General features: G+C 39.7%; 3 protein-coding genes across 10 annotated transcripts in view; 2 read left to right on the forward strand and 1 right to left on the reverse strand.

The window, feature by feature from the left end:
• LOC115759939 (guanine nucleotide exchange factor DBS) overlaps positions 1-18,490 on the reverse strand; it is a 41,865-nt gene that overhangs the window by 14,974 nt on the left and 8,401 nt on the right. For 6 of the 7 annotated variants that reach the window (XM_030701432.1, XM_030701118.1, XM_030701596.1 and 3 more), the window contains exons 2-10: positions 17,878-18,418; positions 17,713-17,803; positions 17,413-17,646; positions 17,208-17,357; positions 17,038-17,150; positions 15,007-15,229; positions 14,635-14,943; positions 14,355-14,564; positions 9,799-9,969 (exon numbers count right to left, since the gene is read on the reverse strand). In XM_030701432.1, the coding sequence (XP_030557292.1) occupies positions 9,799-9,969; positions 14,355-14,564; positions 14,635-14,943; positions 15,007-15,229; positions 17,038-17,150; positions 17,208-17,357; positions 17,413-17,646; positions 17,713-17,803; positions 17,878-18,418 (2,042 nt within the window). The remainder of the gene's footprint in view (positions 1-9,798; positions 9,970-14,354; positions 14,565-14,634; positions 14,944-15,006; positions 15,230-17,037; positions 17,151-17,207; positions 17,358-17,412; positions 17,647-17,712; positions 17,804-17,877; positions 18,419-18,490) is intronic. The other variant, XM_030701195.1, reaches the window with a different exon arrangement.
• Positions 891-3,337, forward strand: LOC115762095. Its single transcript, XM_030704199.1, has 8 exons — positions 891-1,001; positions 1,064-1,308; positions 1,368-1,524; positions 1,581-1,828; positions 1,882-2,017; positions 2,087-2,706; positions 2,766-2,874; positions 2,931-3,337. Exons 1-8 carry the CDS (start codon positions 956-958, stop codon positions 3,335-3,337), a joined length of 1,968 nt encoding a protein of 655 aa, XP_030560059.1. The 5' UTR covers positions 891-955.
• Positions 4,941-5,534, forward strand: LOC115760415 (kunitz-type serine protease inhibitor homolog delta-dendrotoxin-like). 2 transcript variants are annotated; one of them, XM_030701827.1, is made up of 3 exons: positions 4,941-5,068; positions 5,126-5,283; positions 5,347-5,533. In XM_030701827.1, exons 1-3 carry the CDS (start codon positions 4,981-4,983, stop codon positions 5,347-5,349), a joined length of 249 nt encoding a protein of 82 aa, XP_030557687.1. In that variant the 5' UTR covers positions 4,941-4,980; the 3' UTR covers positions 5,350-5,533. The 2 variants fall into 2 exon arrangements, with proteins under 2 accessions (XP_030557687.1, XP_030557610.1); XM_030701750.1 differs by having other exon boundaries at positions 5,126-5,534.

Here is an 18,490-nt window from a genome sequence, read left to right on the forward strand (position 1 = left end):
ATTACTATTATATTATTATTATTATTTTTATTATTCTATATTGTTAAGACTCAATTGTTGTTTTGCAAAAGTCAAGTAAGTTTTTCGAGTAGAGCTAAAGCCCAAAGTCACAGTCTGATTCCGACATGGATTGCAGGCGGGTCAGCATAAGCTTTAAATCTTAGAAAGTGGAGAGAAGAGAGTGACCCTTCGCGCCGATCCGCAGTTCGGAGCAGGCTTTAAAGTCGTTTTCCCTTCGATAATATACTTTCTGACTTACGCATACTTACACGTGCTTAAGTTTGTGCCTCAGTATTACCGCATTTAATTTCTCATTTAAAATCAATTAAAGTTTCTTTCTTTTCAACAACTTTCAAAACTTTGTTCGTCTTTCGATGCGCTTTATGTTTTTTTTTTTAATTTCCGCATTGTCTGCGAAAATGCTTCAGTTTCCCCTAAGCCGAAGATTTGCAATCTTCCTAAGTTATCAAGATCTGTAATTATGTTCGTATTTAGTATTCAATTGGACGGCAGGCCACAAATAAATACAGGGGAATACCACAGCATTGAGAAAATCGAAATAAAATTTGTAAATGCTTTAAGTATGTTAAAAATATATTTCAAGAATATTAAAAATATATTTGTATGCATAATCCGATTTCAAAATAAAATTTTCTGACTCTTCCAAAGGAAAAGAAAACAATCTTTTTAGTGCAGAACGAGAAGAAGGAGGCAGCTCTTTTGCTATTCGTTTATATCCCTGTATAAATTGCTTGGACTAAACTGTCCCCCTCTTAGACAACAGTTTAGAATCGAATTGGACAATTGCTTAATTTGCGTACATGAACAAACAGATTACCAATAAGTTTGTCTGCCAATAATTACCCTCGATGGCAATTGACTGCCCAACGAGTCAATTCAATACAGTTGGCTCAGAGCTACAGACATCGTCAGACCCATTTGTCAGTCACTTGGGATGTTACTTGCGGACAAGAACTGGTCGCTTCTTTTGAACCTCATCAGTAAGTGTATTTTCATGCTTGTCTAACTCGAGCTGAGCAGGTTTTAATATGTTTGTGATCAGTTGAGAGATATTTGCATGGGACTACGATTTGTGTTCTGTGGCACGATGACTACGAGTTTCAGCCCCAGGACCTAGCTGCCGAGTACTCTAGCTTTGTAGATATCAACATTGCCACTCTGGCCAGCAGCTTCGAGGATAATGTAGTCGATGCAGCAGCCAAAAGGCAACAGCTAAAGGAGCGCGACCTGGTGTATGATGACTTGCTGCTTAAGCTCACCTTATCCATTGAGATGTCACACTGCGAGGTAATCATTTTGTCAAAGTGGAATTGCACTTATGCACAAGAGTTTTTTATATTTGACAGAGTTTCCTGGTCTTTGGTGAATACATTCCCCGCTTTGTGGCCGCCTTCACACAGGCAGCCATGTATTCCATATGGCGCTCGTTGCACAACAAATTCATATTTGCCCATGTTGCACAGGATTTGGCGGAGGAATGCTATCGAGACTTCTTTTTCCAGGGTAAATGGCTCGAGACTGTACTGAGCGTATTTACGGCATAAGTCCACTATTTTCAGACCAGCCCAACATACTCTTTGTGGTGCGCAGTTATGCGAATGCGACTGACTTTGAGCTCAAAACCAACAAGTATGTGGGACCTAGATCGGAACGGCCGGATCAGCTGGAGCTGCTGGATCGTTACGATGCGATGGAGCAGCGATTTCAGCATAACATCTCGCTTTTTCCTGACAAATTGAGAGACTTGCAGGGACGTGAACTGATCATGAATGGCTTTGACTACAGGCCTTACACGGTCATCAAATATGTAAGTATATTGACAGTCGACACTGTTGAACTGATGGACTTTCGATCGTGCAGGGCAGCCAGAGCAATGCGCGTGATATCGGAGTGCCCGACGAATCGGAACTATCTAAAGTGTACATCGATGGAACAGAGACGCGTGTAGTTTTCAGCTTTTGCGCCCAATTCAATTGTACGGTGCAGATAGACACATGTAAGTACCACGCCCACTGGATGAGGATCGACCTAGTCTAAGGTAGGTGCTAATATATTTGGTATGTAGCTGACGCCTACGACTGGGGCACCATCTACCCGAACATGACGGGAGACGGCTCTTTGGGCATGATTATCGAGCATAAGGTCGACATTTGCATTGGCGCAATGTACTCCTGGTACGATGATTACACCTACTTGGACCTGTCCATGTATCTGGCGCGCTCTGGCATAACGTGTCTAGTGCCTGCGCCACTGCGTCTGGCCAGCTGGTATTTACCGTTGCAGCCGTTTCAAGGTACACTCTGGGCCGCCGTACTGTTCTGCCTGGGCATTGAAACGCTGGGCCTGGTGTTGGCGCACAGGAGAGAGCAGGAGCTGTACGCTTCTACATATCCAAAGGACGGCTGGTGGCAGAGCACAAAGTTCGGATTGGTCACCACCTTCAAGCTGTTCATATCGCAGTCGGGCAACAGTAATGCGCGCTCCGTAACAGTGCGCGTGCTTCTCTTCGCTTGCTTTCTCAACGACATCATCATTACGAGCATCTATGGAGGCGGTCTGGCCAGCATATTGACCATACCCAGCCTAGGGGAGGCGGCCGACACGATGCAGCGTATGCGTAACCAAAAACTACAATGGGCGGCCAACTCAGAAGCGTGGGTATCATCGATTCGTGGCTCTGATGATGTAAGTAGCAGCTCTGCAAATTAACTTCATCAATCCCAATTGCTTTTGATCCTTTCCAGCCGCTAGTGCACGAGCTTTTGAGCAACTTTCACATCTACACCGATGACCAATTACTCGACTTGGCGCAGCGGGAGCGCATGGGATTCACCGTGGAGCGTCTGCCTTTCGGTATGCAGCTGCTCACATATTTATACACATTAACATACCAAGTGTATTTTCCTTAGGTCACTTTGCTATTGGCGATTACCTGACCAGGCAGGCCATTGAACACATGGTTATTATGCAGGAGGATCTGTACTATGAGTACACAGTGGCTTTCGTGCCACGTCTGTGGCCACTGCTCGAACGTTTCAATGAGCTGGTCTATCGTTGGCACTCGTCTGGGTTCGACAAGTACTGGGAGTACCGTGTGGTAGCCGACAACCTCAATGTCCAGATACAGCAGCAGGTGGAAGGCACTATGTCAGGCGGCGGTCAGGAGGATATAAACATTGAGCCAGTCACTCTGGCCATGTCCAACTTTGCCGGAATATTGTTGGTTTGGGTCTTGGGCGTTACCGTGGCTTTAATGGCATTCGTAGCCGAATTGATGGCTGCCAAGGTCAAAAAACAGCGAATCATGACGTTCTAACGAATGTATCTGAGTATTGCCGAGTATTGCGAAACCCTTTTGCGCAATGTTTTGCAATCATCGGCATCAAGAGATTTCACTTTATGTAGCTCAACACAGTTATATCTTAGGGCACTGCTGATCTAAGACAGTGTCAAGCGGCGCAATGGTTTATTTAATGGTAGTTTCACTGAGCGACGCGCCATATTCAAAGGGCCAACGCGCGACGATCTTCAGAGATGTTGCCGACCAGATGTTGCGGTAGACCCGGCGACATGCGGAAGTTTCGTGAAAGTTCTCAGACTCTGCGATTTATGCACGTAAAAAAACTAAAATATATTTCTTTTACCTCACCGAGATTTAATGGCATAGATGAGGTACGTGTTTGCAAATAAAACGACAAAGATAGGCTAACTACGGCACGCCGAAAGATTTAATACCCTTGCAGAACAAACCTTTTCATAAAGTTCATAAAACTTGGCTCGTATACATAGTTAATACCGAGTTTGGTTAAGATATCATGAAAAACAAAAAGTTTTCCATACAAGAACCTTATTTTCGACCGATTGTTTCTATGGCAGCTATATGATACAGTAGGCCGATGTTGATAAGATTTTTCATATATAAAAGAACCATACTCTTCGACCGTTCTTTCCTATGCTATATGATATAGAAGTCCGAACCAGCCGGTACCAACATATACACTGCGTGGAACAGAAAGAGGGACGTATGCAAAGTTTTATGGCGATAGCTTTAAAACTGAGAGACTAGTTCGCGTAGAAACAGACAGACGGATAGACGGACATGGCTATATCTTGATACTGATCAAGAATATATATACTTTATGGGGTCGGAGATATCTTCTGCTATGCGTTGCACATTTTGCGACAAAATTATAATACTCTCTGCAAGGGTATAAAAAGTGACTAGATACAGATTATTGCCTGCGTATCTGGCAGATACGTTTTAGTCACACCACACAGGTGCAATGAACTCTTGGCCTCCTCAGCATACCACCATAGTAGAAGTAGGCAGCTCGGATTCGCTAGTAGTCTCCGCCACGGGTGTGAAAATTCGGCAAGGCCTGCCTGCTTGAGTACCCGGCTACCCGGCTGCCCGGCTGCCCGATCGCCTGCATGTTCATGACCATGTCATTGTTGTGAAGTGACGACGTGTGATGGAAATTCTCGGCTGGAGAGGCGTGCACGAAACATCAAGACTGAGCGACTAATTGGCTGTGCATTTGGCTTTCGGCTCTTGGCTGACTTGATCTTGATTGGCATTCACAACGTGTTGCAGTTTATGGTTTGTTTTTGTTTTGAGAAATTTGTCGAAAGATTTGAATTCGGATTTGCACTTGGAGCTGCCAGCACTTATAGTGAAAGTGAAATGCACTTGCATATCCATTAAAACAGAAGTCAATACATTTATCGAATAAAGCTGTTAGACATTCGTTTTATTATTAAAATCAATTCTTTGGCTGCGTCTGCTAATTTATCTATGACTAGACAAAACTCTGTTCAAGCACTTTAAAATGTGACTCATTGTTAGGTATTTGCGATTCTGGGTCTATAAAAGGCAGGTGGTTCTCCTCAGTCTATGCAGTGCATGGAATTCTGTTATTTAGCAATCGTCTAAGCCCAAACAAATAATTGAAATCAAAAATGTTAAGGATCTGCTGCTTCATACTGATGATGATGCTGCTCTCGGACACGATGGGCTGGTCCATCGATGATATAGTAAACCATATATGTAAGCATATGTTCATAATAAATAGCCAGGAGACCACTAAAACCCCAACCCCTACAGCCATTTGCAGTCAACTTCCCGATTACGGGCGCTGCAGTGCCCACACGCGCATGTGGTACTACAGCCGACAGCACAAGTCCTGTCTACCTTTTGTCTACTCCACCTGCGGCGGCAACACGAATCGCTTTTATACGAAGTCCGAGTGCGAGCAATATTGTGTATATGTTCGTGGTCGTTGAGTTCAATGAACAAGAGAATCACACAAATCTATTTAATTTCAGTAACTAGTCCAATTCGAAGGACACTTCCCGAGCATGACCTTAGCCGAGTACCACGTCATTTACATCTAAGCAATTGGGTTATTATTATAAGTATTAAAAAATAATATATATGCACTCATCATATGCATATTGACGAATTCACTTCATTCAAATCAAAGAAAACAAGAGTGCTTTACGCGAGATACCTTGTAAAATTAATTGTAATTAAACTCAGTTGAAAATAGTTGTTTGTAGATTATAAAGATATGGCAGGGCAATGGCTTTATAATACAAATATAAACTGGTTGGGGTTGGCGAGAATGCCGCAATTCTGTCTGGAATAGAAATTTGCACAAAACCATCATACCCTTTGTTGCCCATTTGCAATAGGTATAGTGCATAAAAAGTGCATTAAGAGCTGAGAAAATGTGACAAGTGGGTTGACTGGGCTACGATGGGCCCTCTCACAAGTTCAGTGCGCTGTATGAAAATGTGTTTTTTTTTTCACAATAATTAATAATAGTAAGTAGAAGGCAAAAGTGCAACACCCATTGAAAAGGGGGCGCATTGTGTGACAGAGCTACTTTCCGAGCTCCACTGCGGGCAGGCCGAGGCGGTGAAAAGGCCCCCACATATTTGGAAGCCCGCAAATATTCGTGCCACAAGTTCGCCTGCTTGCCACCTGCCTGCCTGCTGCACTTACTTAACCTTACGTGCGTTGCTTTGACAATGCCAGCAATAAAAATATTTCACTTTGCACAACGCGACGCGGCGACACATTCAATTGGCGTCGTCTCATAATTGTTTAATATCTCGCATATTGTGTATGCGTATGGGTACATGGATAGATGTGTAAACAAATGTGAAAGTGAAAGAGCGCATAGCTTATGCACGGGCCTAATAAACTGACGATTAATTATTTAATTATGGAAAAGCTTCGATTGCAACAATCACAGAAAGAAACGCTTAGGCAACTGGGACGAGCCAGACGCAAGAAGGGGGATACCCCTCAATGCCCATCATACTCCCATTTTCGGCAACATACACAGCCGAGACAGACAGCTGTGTTCATCTCCTCGTTGAGCGACATGCCGCATTATTGCATTCGATTTAAACTGATAAAAACAGAAAACAATTAGAAACTGTTTGCACGTAAAGACGACTTTCAATTGTTTGCTTGACTTATCGACAGGCCAAAGAGTTGCTTAATGGCCACCTGTGCAGGTGAAATCGCAGCAGCCTCGTCAACACAATGCACATAGAGCAAAAACTTGGCTCCATATGCCAAAATGTTTTGCAAAGAAGCTAATGCTATACTACTTCCAAATGCTTTTCTTACCCACATGTTGATCGCAGTGCATTAAGGCCTTCCAAATACTCTCATGCCCCGCATACAAAGCTGCAAGAACGGGTCGCTGGAGCAATACAAATACTCTGTTAAAAAACCTAAGAAAACTAAACAGTGTCAGTGAAAAATTGGAGACAATAGCTCGACTTGGACATCAATCATGTCGACAGCTGCTGCAGATCGCAGTTGCCACAGGCCGCCGCCGTCTGTCAGTCTAATTCAAATGGCAAAAACTGCATTTTAGCAGAAAGCAAAAACTTGCACCGCCACACTTCGTCTTAGCATGGGCCACGCATAAAAGTAGCACTTCTCTGAAATATGTAGACGAAAGAGTTCCCCAAACACCCGTCCGTTTTAATCTGAAAGATTTCACAATAAATAAGCTCTTCTGTTCAGGTATTGCACGTATCTATTTCAAATAACAACTTGACCCAAAGCGAAGAGGTAAGCTATTTGGGTTTGTATGCGAGATTCAGGCGATAAAAATACCTCAGTTTTTGGTTCGTTAAAAATGAATCTCATAAAATAATTTTATATTCGAAAAGGCAAATTCATAGAAAATATTTGTTTTAATCAAATTCCTGGAGTCGTTTATGGAAAAACATGGATCAAACATTGTTTAAAATTTTTTTAAACAATATCTATTCATTTTGGTTGAAAATGCCAAAAAAGGTTGGAATTTGAATTAAAATCATTTCACTTAAATACTTAACTCATCAATTTCCAGACGAATATTAAGTACTTTAAAATATAAGAATTAATCGTTTCCCTTATATACTTAACTTCTTTTATCTATCTCAAGACAAATGTAAAGTACTTTACTTTACTTTTATATAAGTATTTAAAATATCACATTGTTGTATAATAGAAGTCTGCTTGGCAATTGAATCTATATCTTTCCCAGTCGAGCTAGAGCTAGAGAGACAAAATTTGCCATGAAGATTAATGATGATCAGCATTAGATTCATCGGAGGGGGTATAAATATATGTATATATATCGTTTGGCTTCTTCGTGGTTTCTATTTGTATTGTTGCATTAGAAATCTGTAAGCGATGCATAGAACAGCAGGGCACTGGCCATTTATGGCCAGGCTTCTGAATGCCAAGTGAAAAGTGGTCAGAGGAAATTGGAGGCAACGGGAATGCGCACAGTTAACAGTAATTTGAACGAGATACTTAGAAAATACTTTGCATTTATGAAAATTACTTTGTATACTTTTTTTTTTTTTATTTTCAATGCGGGATTGCAAATTTCTTTTTCCTGGATTTCTCGCTGCCCAGCGGAAATATTTAATATGCCATTGCAACCTTTTGTGCAGCTCGTCACAAGTGCAGTTAGGATCGAATGAACAGAAAAATGACTACATCTGCAAGTTTATTCTATGATTATGCCCGACTGCATTAAACAGACTCTCCGCATATATTGACTATATTTTTCGCACTGTCTGCAACTCGTATACTTCAGTGGTTGGATCGAGTCCAATTAAATCAGAAGTGGACGTGAAATCAGTGCAGATAGAAAGTGATCACTGTGAATACTTAATGCTAACTTTAATCAATATTGAACTAACAGAAACTAGCATCCGTCAGAGGAGTTAAGTTAATATACTACTAGAAACTAAGTACTCCTCGTACTCTTTACGCTTCGAGGGGAAACACTCTGCTAATCATTTAATGTAAATGTTTCAAAGCAGACCTAATGGTAAACGACACTCGGCATTCATCTCAATTATGCGCTGTCTGCACTAATTTGGCTCGGACCGGGCGCACAGAAGGTAATTATGAAATTTCGGAACCATTTGGAGCTCATACGACTTTTGATGGGCCAGTCGCATACCCCTTGTGGATGGACAGTTAGCGCAGCTTGCCCCGAGCTGTGGGTCGGCGTTGTCTCCGTGGTAATCTACGATTTGTGCGGCCAGCAAAAGTGAAACTTGTGCTTGGCATTTGTCTTATCACATGCCTGGTAAACCGTCGCGGCTTTGTCTTGCCGTGGGCTTTTGTTTGGGCTGGTTTATGGCGTCGGTGCAACAATTGGCCCCAGCCGCGGGCCTGAATCTTTTGTACAGATAAAGCAGAGCTTCGTGTGAATTTCGCACAATGAACTTGAAATTTGTACAACAAATCAAAAGGCAACAAGTAAGAGTGCTCTAGTCGGGCGTGCTTGGCTCTTAAATGCCCTATATTCATGCTAGGTGTCTGAGATACCTATTTGTATGCAGGTCTAATACCGCCGATTTAGTCTTTTCTCTGGTCTACATTCCTGCAAATCCTTTCTCGAAGGAACCTTGTCTTCATTCTTAGCTAAGTAGTTTTAGGCCTTACACCAATTTCGATTATACCCTCTATTAAAACTTTTAATGGGTAAGGCCAGGCACCACTCAAGCGGCGGTTCATTGTTTAATTAGGAATCTTTTGCTTTTCGCGCGCATTTCAAATGCAAATAAAAACGCATCGCATATTCAGTGGTTCGGTGGTTAATAAGCCACTGTTGCATCGCTTCTCTTCAATTCTCGGATGTTTTTTATATGCTTTACCCACAAAAAATTCACCCCACTCCCTGTACAAGAGCCTAATTGAGTTGTGCATTTGCATGTACCTGGAACTACTAAAATATTTTTCCTAATTAAATTCATAATAGAAAAAAGGTGCGTAAGACCCAAATATTAAAATGCATAAAGAAACTTCAAGATGCCAAATTTGTTCGACATCTCTTATATCCAAAAAAAAACTTTTGATTTCTTTATACCTCAGATACTAATCTGCCTAGGTTAAAATTTCACAAAAACTACAGCAAACACAACAATCATTCAATTAATAAATAGTTGAGAAGTAAAAAGTGTACCTGTCTAAATATGACTAGTGTATTTGTATTACTATTTTAAAAACGTTAAATGATATTAATATAAATTAAATTTCCTTGAAAAGGCAAAAAAAAAACGATTAGCTTGAAAAACATTTTAAAAGTTTACAATAGAACAAAATTATTTTCTTTGGGTAGCAGGCTGCAGCCTTGCCGCACATAAAAAGTTAGGTTTGTTGCGGAGTGTTATTAAAGTGGGCGGACTCGGCACGCAATAAATGGATAAAAATACTTTTGTCGACAACTGTAAATGCTCACTTACCTTATTTGGTTTACGGCGCAGCAAATGGGGCGCACCACCTGGTGGCTGCAGCGGCACGGCTGGTTCTGGGGTAACCTGCTGCACCGGACGCGGTGGTTTCAGAGCCAGTTTCTTGAGGCTCGCAATGCGCTTGTCGCACATCAAAGAAACATCATCAATGCGCTGTAGAACCTGCAACACACACAATGTAAAGATTATTAAAGTAAAAGCTAATTCAAATTTAAATCCATCAGATATGTGACTTCTATATGTGCTTACATGCAAGGCGAGATCAGTTTATGATTATTCAAATTTTAGATATTGCTTTTCCGCCCCACGCTCATATATCCAAAAAAAGATACAAGTTTAATCACCAACAGTCAGTCGGGGAAAACAATTTTTACATATAGATGCAGATTGAGAGTTCAAAGCTGCTTTGCATCAAAGCTTTTTATTAGTTTCTGTGTTTATGTACGCAATAATTCGTGCGACTAAACCACATTTCGAAAGTCGCGTGATCTACAAACAGCCTATCAAAGAAAAGAAAAACTTATTGACTGAAGATGGAACTTTAAGCCGACTATTGTCATTTAGTCAAATACATATTTATGCCATAAAAACTGTTTTGTTCCTAACGAGCAGATTTTCTGATATTCTTCAATGACTTTACTCTCAATTTTAGACTTTTAGCTTATTGTTCGCGTTGGGCGACATTAAATGAGTCAAGTTCTTAGAGAGACGATTGCAAAGAGAAAGTGTGAAGCTGTGCCACTAGAAGTAGAGATATTTATGCCGTACAAGAAGGGTCATCTTCAAAGTGTCTACCGTACGGTATAAGCCTATAATAATAAGCGAGGATATCTTCCGTTCAGGCAACTCCGACTCCCAGCTTTTTTTATCGTACTAATTTTCAAACGTAGATAATTCTTCAATGTAAAAAATTAAATTAACATGAAAAATAATACACATAAATTTCGCCAACTCGTATGGTATAATTTAATATGCCTCAAGATTTTATGCAAAATGATAAAGTGTGTTTCAATGTAGGAAAATTAAGCGGTACTCTCGTGTGATTTCTGCTTGCATAAAATAAAAGAGCAGGAAATAGAAAAGTAATACGCCCAGTTGAGACACTTTGCAGTAGACACCGAAAGCTCACTAGTTGCTCTAAAGACGTCTTCCTCTTTGTAAAGCGGCCGAGCCAAAAATGTACTCCAACAGAACCTAGATCCCAAATTTAGTATCTGCTGATCATTTAGTACCCGAGATATGCTCAAAAAAATCCATCCTAAAATCAATATTTATCTATTCCGAGTAATCTGGATATGCTATGGATCATTTAAAATAATCACGATCACCGGAGAAAATGAGAACCTAAGCCTAACACTTTTAGTCTGAGATAGAAACAATTTGAATTTGAAATAGGATTCGAATTAAATTTAAATTATCCAAGTAAACATATTCACAAATTTGAAATAAACAATTCTGATTGCTGGTGAGTTTTGGATCTCATCAATAGAAGGTGCCTGGAGACTGTGATCAGCTACTCGTTTATATAAGCGTATTGTTTCCGAGGGCTTTGGGATGTGCAGGCTGCTTGTCTAGCCGCATGCTTATCTATCGACAGACGCCAATTGCAAAATTGAATTGGGACTGGAGGGCAATTGGCATTTGGCGAGGTCGTGACCTATGACATTTTACATAATGGTCGCCGGCAGTTCAATTGCCACTTTCTCTTTCGCTTCCGACGCGTCGAAGCCGGCGCTGTTGTTGTCGGGCTTATTGTCAACATGACTTTGGCGCATCTTCAACGTGCCACAGCCAGGCAGCAGGCGGCAGGCGGCAGGCTGCGCTGTGGCAGCTAGTGACCAGTTATGTGGGTTTCTGCGAAAGTCCGTTCAACATGTGCAGCTGATCAAATAATATGTTGCAGCTGCCGATGCGCTAACCAAACAAACATTTTGTAATGTACTAAAATGTTTTTTATTTGACCCATGCTTCCATAAATTGTTGCTGGCTACTTTCAGGGTTGTCGAGTGGACTTTTAATTATTTTTATTGGCGGGGAATTATTTTTAAAACCATTCTAGAATAAAGTGCCTTTCGGGTACTCTGTGCTATTTGATTTGGTTGTCTAAAGTTAAACTGAAAAAACTTCAAGTTTTCCTGTATATTTTCATTAGGGATACAGGCAACTCTGGCTCAACTGGGAACTTACCATCGCAGCGCACGACCAGTTATCTTAGCAACTTCCATTGACCTTTGCAGGAGTCGGCGCCCACGATCCTAACGACAGTGAACGAACTCGAGTTCGTGGAAAATACATACATATTATTATATGTTAAATGGATTTTTAGCTTTTGAAACTTGGTTATTTTAATGAAGCCAATAACCGACAATGACCAAAAACTCTCAACTCTTTATCTTGTGGTTATTTCTGATTTGTATACTGGTATACAGGACTATAAACTTTAAAGGTACTAGCTGATTATCTGCAAGATTTATTTATAAAAATTCGTAATGAAGAAATACTATATCTGGACATTATATAGATCTTGGAAAATAACAAAAGAATGGAAGTAAGTTTTAAATGCGTAAACCTGTCCGCCAAAAATGTATCAACTAATCATTTACATTAAACATATTTCAATTGCGGTGTATCTTTTCTTTCACTATTGGAAATGCAAATTCAGCTGTCATCGGCTGGCGATCTACGGCTCATTGAAAAAATTGCACAATAGGAACTCATATGCCAGTATTAAAGTTATGATGTAACTTCGATTGAGCAACTTCATTCCATTCCCACATCAAGTGATCTAATAGCTGTCGTTCGTATAGACATATAATAACGCCAGCTTTTTTTAGATGCACTCGCAAGGATATCCAGTTCGGTAACTGGTAAAACGTGCGGAGACTGGAATGAAAGCGGTCCAGCGCACAACGCTGAACTGTGTCAAAATCATTAAACATACACAAATGCGGTTGAAGTCCAGAAAAATGTAAAAGCTATAAGAATATTGCCGCGGCATTGACCAAACGGGTCTTGCTGACCCATTTCGTGCATGGCCGCGACATCTTTTTACTGTTTGCTTAAATGAAAAAATGCCTAACCAAAAAACTGGACTTGCAGTGGGGTTACGAAAATAGGTCACTTTGTATCTTTTGGGCCTGAAGCGCGGCCGACACACAAATTAAAATTCTTACTAGCAATTTGCTTGCTACACGCCGTGATATGCAGCTTTGAAAGATGCTATCGCAAATGGTGCAGCCCGCAGTTCTTGATTAGTTTGTGCTTACTAACAAATGCAGCTAGTATAGTGAAGTTTATATGAATTTAAAATAATATATGCCTAATTTAAGAATACTAATATAAGTGTGGTTTTACATATGCATTACATTTCCTATGGTTTAGAGATTCTTATCATCGAACTTTTCGTGTTCGAAGTAACAGTTTATGTTGCATCGCCACTTTGTATGATATAAAGATCAAACATGTTTGAAAGAACCATGTGGAAAATGTTCGTTACGAACCAAATGACGTTAATACAAAAATGCTCTTAAACAGTTCGCACAGTTGAATATTTGAAGGAGCTACTTTAATCAATTATCATATTCTAAAATCTATATTTGTACACGATATTTAATAACTTTGCTAAAATTCTCTTTCACAATCTAATTGAAAAATGTTAGGGAAGCCAATATTAAGGCAATTGGTAAAAGGAATAAGATTCTGTTGGAGGTTCAGTATCAAATATATCTGAATGTTTAAAAAGAAATAAACAATAACAAGGTTGCTTTTCTAAAGATTTCTTCCTTTATAGAAAGCCTTAAATGAGTAGACCAAAAACAGTACAAAGTGGAAGGATAAAAGGAGTTTAAGAAAAAAAATTTGTTTGCATTTTGAATACATTAAATGAATTTACATTCTTCCTGAGAGACTCAATTCTATATGCTACCATGAACATGTTTCTGATTTATCTTCGCCCACTTTGGCATCTTCGCTCTTTGCGACATAAACCGGTTGATTGATACCAATCGAGGCATTAAATGCACATTACGCTTGCTGCAACATCGAGAATGCCCCATTCCAATTCCAAGCGCTGTTATCTAACTGTACTCGTACACAGAGTAAACTGCAGAAGCAGCAACTAGTTGCAGACAGCAGAACCAGTCTTTGAATTATATCACAATCACATTGCAAGTTATCGGATCGACAACTGCGGCTAATGTGGAAAGCGATGTGCGACTTTGTATGGAGCGAATGATCGTTCCTTTAGTGAAAACTAATATTATTGCGTCAGCTAAAGGTGCGCAGCACCTGTCGAAAAGAAAATCTGCCCTAACTATTGTTTAAAAGTTAAATTGGCTGTGTGTGAAGGAACTGTCTGATTCGCTAATATAATAACAGACAGACAGGCGACTCGGCAGTTGATACTGATCAATTGATTTTTTTTTTAAATATTTACCAAAAATATAGTTATAGTCAGCTTAAGGGAATCAACTATACACTTATTTTCTAATTCATTTCAAATTTTCAATCGGACAATTTCCATCATATTCAAATTTGAATTCACTTACCTGAGATACAAGTGCTTTGGTCTCTGGGGTCGTGCTATCCAGAAAGATTTTCTTGAATTCACTTGGACTAGATAATTTAAAATCTGAAGCGGACGCGATAAAAGCCTGTATTTCGTGCAGGCTCTGCTCAGCTAGGTCGGCCGAGACTGAACACTGCTCGATCCGCTGAGAGGCCAACAGCTCTACTCCGTTGGCACACCATTGATTAGCCTGCGAAAGTAAGGTATTGAAAAGGTAAGTAAATATTGTTAATTGAGCTGATTAATTATTCTTAAATCACCTTTTCAACTCTCTCCATAAGTTCGCTGTTCTTGGCCAGTATTTCGAGCCGTTTGCTTAGGCGCATACTGATTATGTCGCAGACGCGCTGCAGTTCATCGCACTTGGGCTGCACAATCTCCCAAGGGTAAACGCCGCGGGAGCCGACCAGCTGCTGTCCAGCTTGTATAACCTTCTCAGCTCTCTCTATGTCTGTTTTAATCAGCTCACAAAATGTCTCCGTATCCTGAACAAGTTTCGCAACACGTTCCACGCTCTCTCCAATCTCAGTCATGTCGGCCACAGTCTTGAGATGCCCATCAAAAATATTCTGCAATTAGGATAGGTAAATATTACTGGTTCACGATCGTAGATATTTCTATTAATGACTTACTTGCAGCTCCCGAAAGTCCTGCTCGAACATGCGCAGTAGCAGGCACTGCTCTAGGCGGTTGCGGTGTGTCCGCCAGAACTCGTCGAAACGACGCTCAGTTTCCTCCAGTTGGACCAGAAGTCTACGGTAATCGCGACAATCATCATAATGTTGGGGTTGCTTAAACTTATATTGTTGGTGATAAATAATTTGTTGACGATGTATTGGCTGCCCTGCACTGGATCTGCACACCGATATTTTGGTCGTTATCATTTACGCACATTCATATTCATTTGGTTCAGTTTTTAATATATAGAAAGTTGACATTTCGAAAATGTTTTTGGAACATTAACGTATGGCAAAACCGAGCGCGCGACAGGGGAGACAAAAGACAAAAGACGGCAACAACTTAATGAGTGTGATGAGCGACATTCCGATGAAAGAAAATTACATCGTGATTTATTTATATTTTTTTTAAATAAATTTTTTGTTATATTAGAAATTTTGTGTGCATAGTCGAAAATTGTTTTGTGAACTGCGTCTGGGCTTTTAATTTCAATGTCAGACCAATTAAGTAAAATAATTCATTGTGTGTAGTATGTATTTTGAATAGCTATTAACTTATTTACTCTACCTTCAAGAACGCTCAAAGTTCCTTATTGTAATATACTAACAGATATTGACGTTAAACATACACATGCATTTTATAAAAATTCTTTTAGGATTAATAGAACTTAATTTTGATCGCGTACCTCACAAATTTGTTTTCATGCAAAAGCAAAAATGATTATATTAATTTCATTTCTGAAAATAATCTCTTTTTTAAGTTAAATTTCTGGTTTTAAATTATCAGGGCGTTGCCGACTCTAAGTCCCTAGAGAATCTTAAAATGTCTATACAACAATCGCCTTCACAACAATCATTGCTTATTGATATTGCTTAGACTAGTCCTTTTCAAAGAACTATTCTAGTTAAAAATGATTGGAAATTGGACAATTTGGACATAAGAAATAGCGATCTGATAATCAAGGCTTAGAAAATTAAGACCCCTAAGTCACATATTTATACCAGTCATATTATTACAAACAAAAAAAATAATTAGGAACTGTCCAGTCTAGTTTATACCAGTCTAGTTTATACTAATAATAATCTAACTTTAAACGTAAGCCCTTGTTTGTCAAAAATGTAAATATAAATTACGCTATTCACTTTCGAATTGTTAATTCGGACATAGATATCTATATATCTATCTATCGTCTCTGACCAGTTATCAATTGCCAATTTGCTACACCTACACAGACGAATTAGCAGATATAATTGTCGCACAATTGCAATTAAAAAGTTCAATACGTTTAGAAACACAGTTACGGGCAAAAATAGAACAATCGAACTACGGCAGAATCATGTTTTATATAAATCATTGAACTATTATTTTCAGCATTGTTAAAAAACACAAAAACTGGAATGCCGAAAATACTATCCTTGCAGTAGTTAATTATTTAACAGTTAAGAGTATAATCGATAATTAGTTAAAACCCTCTGATCATTATTTGTCGTTCGTATACCGGAATTACAATATTTAATGTTAAGCCGTGTAATTAAACATCTCTATAATTTACAAAGAAAAACTTTTATATTCAATATGTAGGAAGTTTACTTTAACTAGAACGTAATAAACAGTCTGCTTATCATAAACCAATTTCGAAATAAAAAATGTGATATTAAAACAATTTTTTTATGAAAAAATGGTGGAGTGTTTGAATGAATTTCAACTTTATGTATTACATATACAAATGTACGCATGAGATAAATGAAAGTAATGTGTATAAACATAGACTGTCTTCAGAACATTTTCTTGAAATAAATGTTAATACAAAACCAGTGCAGAGCTATAAAAACCAAATAGATTTCAAGTTAGTAAAAACGTTACTTAGTTAAGTTAATACAGAAACGCGTTATTCAGAAAGGAGAGGTTAAAACTTCGAGCAGAATACTCCAGAGTACTATAGCAGGGCAATTCAAGAACACCAACTCTAATTAGTAAATACGTACCTTTCAATGGCGCTGACATTGCCGGTGCGTTCGGAAAACTCCTTGAGCTCCTCATTGGATTTTATTTTGTCCAGCAGCGTCTCACCGTGTCTGGCAGCCGCCAGTATCTCATCCTAAAAAAGACGATCATGTTTTTTTTGAGACCATTATGCAATGAATCTAAAAGTAACCTTCAGTCGCGCATAGTCCACGCCCTGATCCTCTAACAATTTTTTTGTTGCCTCCACGGAATTGGGAAACTCTGTGTCATGTATGGCTTGTATAAATACATCCAACTCGGCAGAGACTTGGTGCGTCAAGCTTGAAAACTTCTCGAGTGACTGCAAGCATACACATTTACGTTAAATATAAATGTTTTAATTGATATGTACTCACGATCCTTTGTTGTATCCACTCGTGATGAGAATATATTAATGTACCGCCCATATCAGGGGTTAACTGACTGATGTCAACAAATTCATGAAGATCGGACAGAGCTGAACACACGATAAGCCGAAAGCGATATTCATCCTTGGAAGAAAATTTCGAACTCACTTCGGATATGGCTTTCTGAAAGAGGCCCGACGGACGCAGCACATAGACCACATGTATGATACCGGGAAAGTAAATCTACAATTCATAAAAAGAAATGGTGCTAATTAGTGTTCATTGATCAATGAGTTTTAGCACTCGTACCGATATTCGCTGCAGCGTCGTCTTTACTGATGTCCATCGGTCCTTGCGTCGATCAATAATCAAGTGAAAGCCCAGATCAGCATCCTGGAGGCTAAAAGTAATAGTAAAAATGTCTAATTATTTATTTCCATAATTAAGTACAATAATCTAGGGGCTTTTACTTACGATGGCACTGAGCTAAGGTACAAAATGAGCTTCTGATAGTCGGCTTCTTCGATCGAATTAAAATTATTGTTGTCCGGAAAGATGATTAATGGACAACCTTCCTGAGAACGACCTCCTGTAATGATCGCATGCTGGGGATGCAACAGATCCGCCACGTCGGCAATGTTGAGCACGCCCTCGCCGCTCATGGCGGCGGCCGCTTGCGCTGGACTTATGTGCTCTAGTAGCGAGTTGATCTGCTCCGAGGGCTTCTGTGCACCAAGGGCGTCAGCAGCATAGGCTACACCCTGTGAGTTCACAGAACTAGTGGAGTTGCTGCTAATCGTAGATGTGGTATGCAACAATCCTGTGCTCCGATTGGTGTGAGCCGGCGAATTGCTGAGCGATTGAAAGATGGCCGTCTGTATGGAGGCCCCACTGCTAACCGAGATCTGAGATTCGATCATATGGTGGCTGATCAATTGCTGTTGCCGCTGCTGCGTTTGCGATGCACTCATCACAATTGCCTGAGATTCGGCTAGCGCATTTTCCACATCGTGGTCTATTATTAAAAGACGAAGGAATGATCATTAGTATAACACAATTGTTTTAGAATCTAAATATAACAAACTAC

Source organism: Drosophila novamexicana, unplaced genomic scaffold, assembly GCF_003285875.2.
Source record: "Drosophila novamexicana strain 15010-1031.04,08,12 unplaced genomic scaffold, DnovRS2.1 tig00000008-arrow-pilon, whole genome shotgun sequence".
Taxonomy (NCBI): domain Eukaryota; kingdom Metazoa; phylum Arthropoda; class Insecta; order Diptera; family Drosophilidae; genus Drosophila; species Drosophila novamexicana.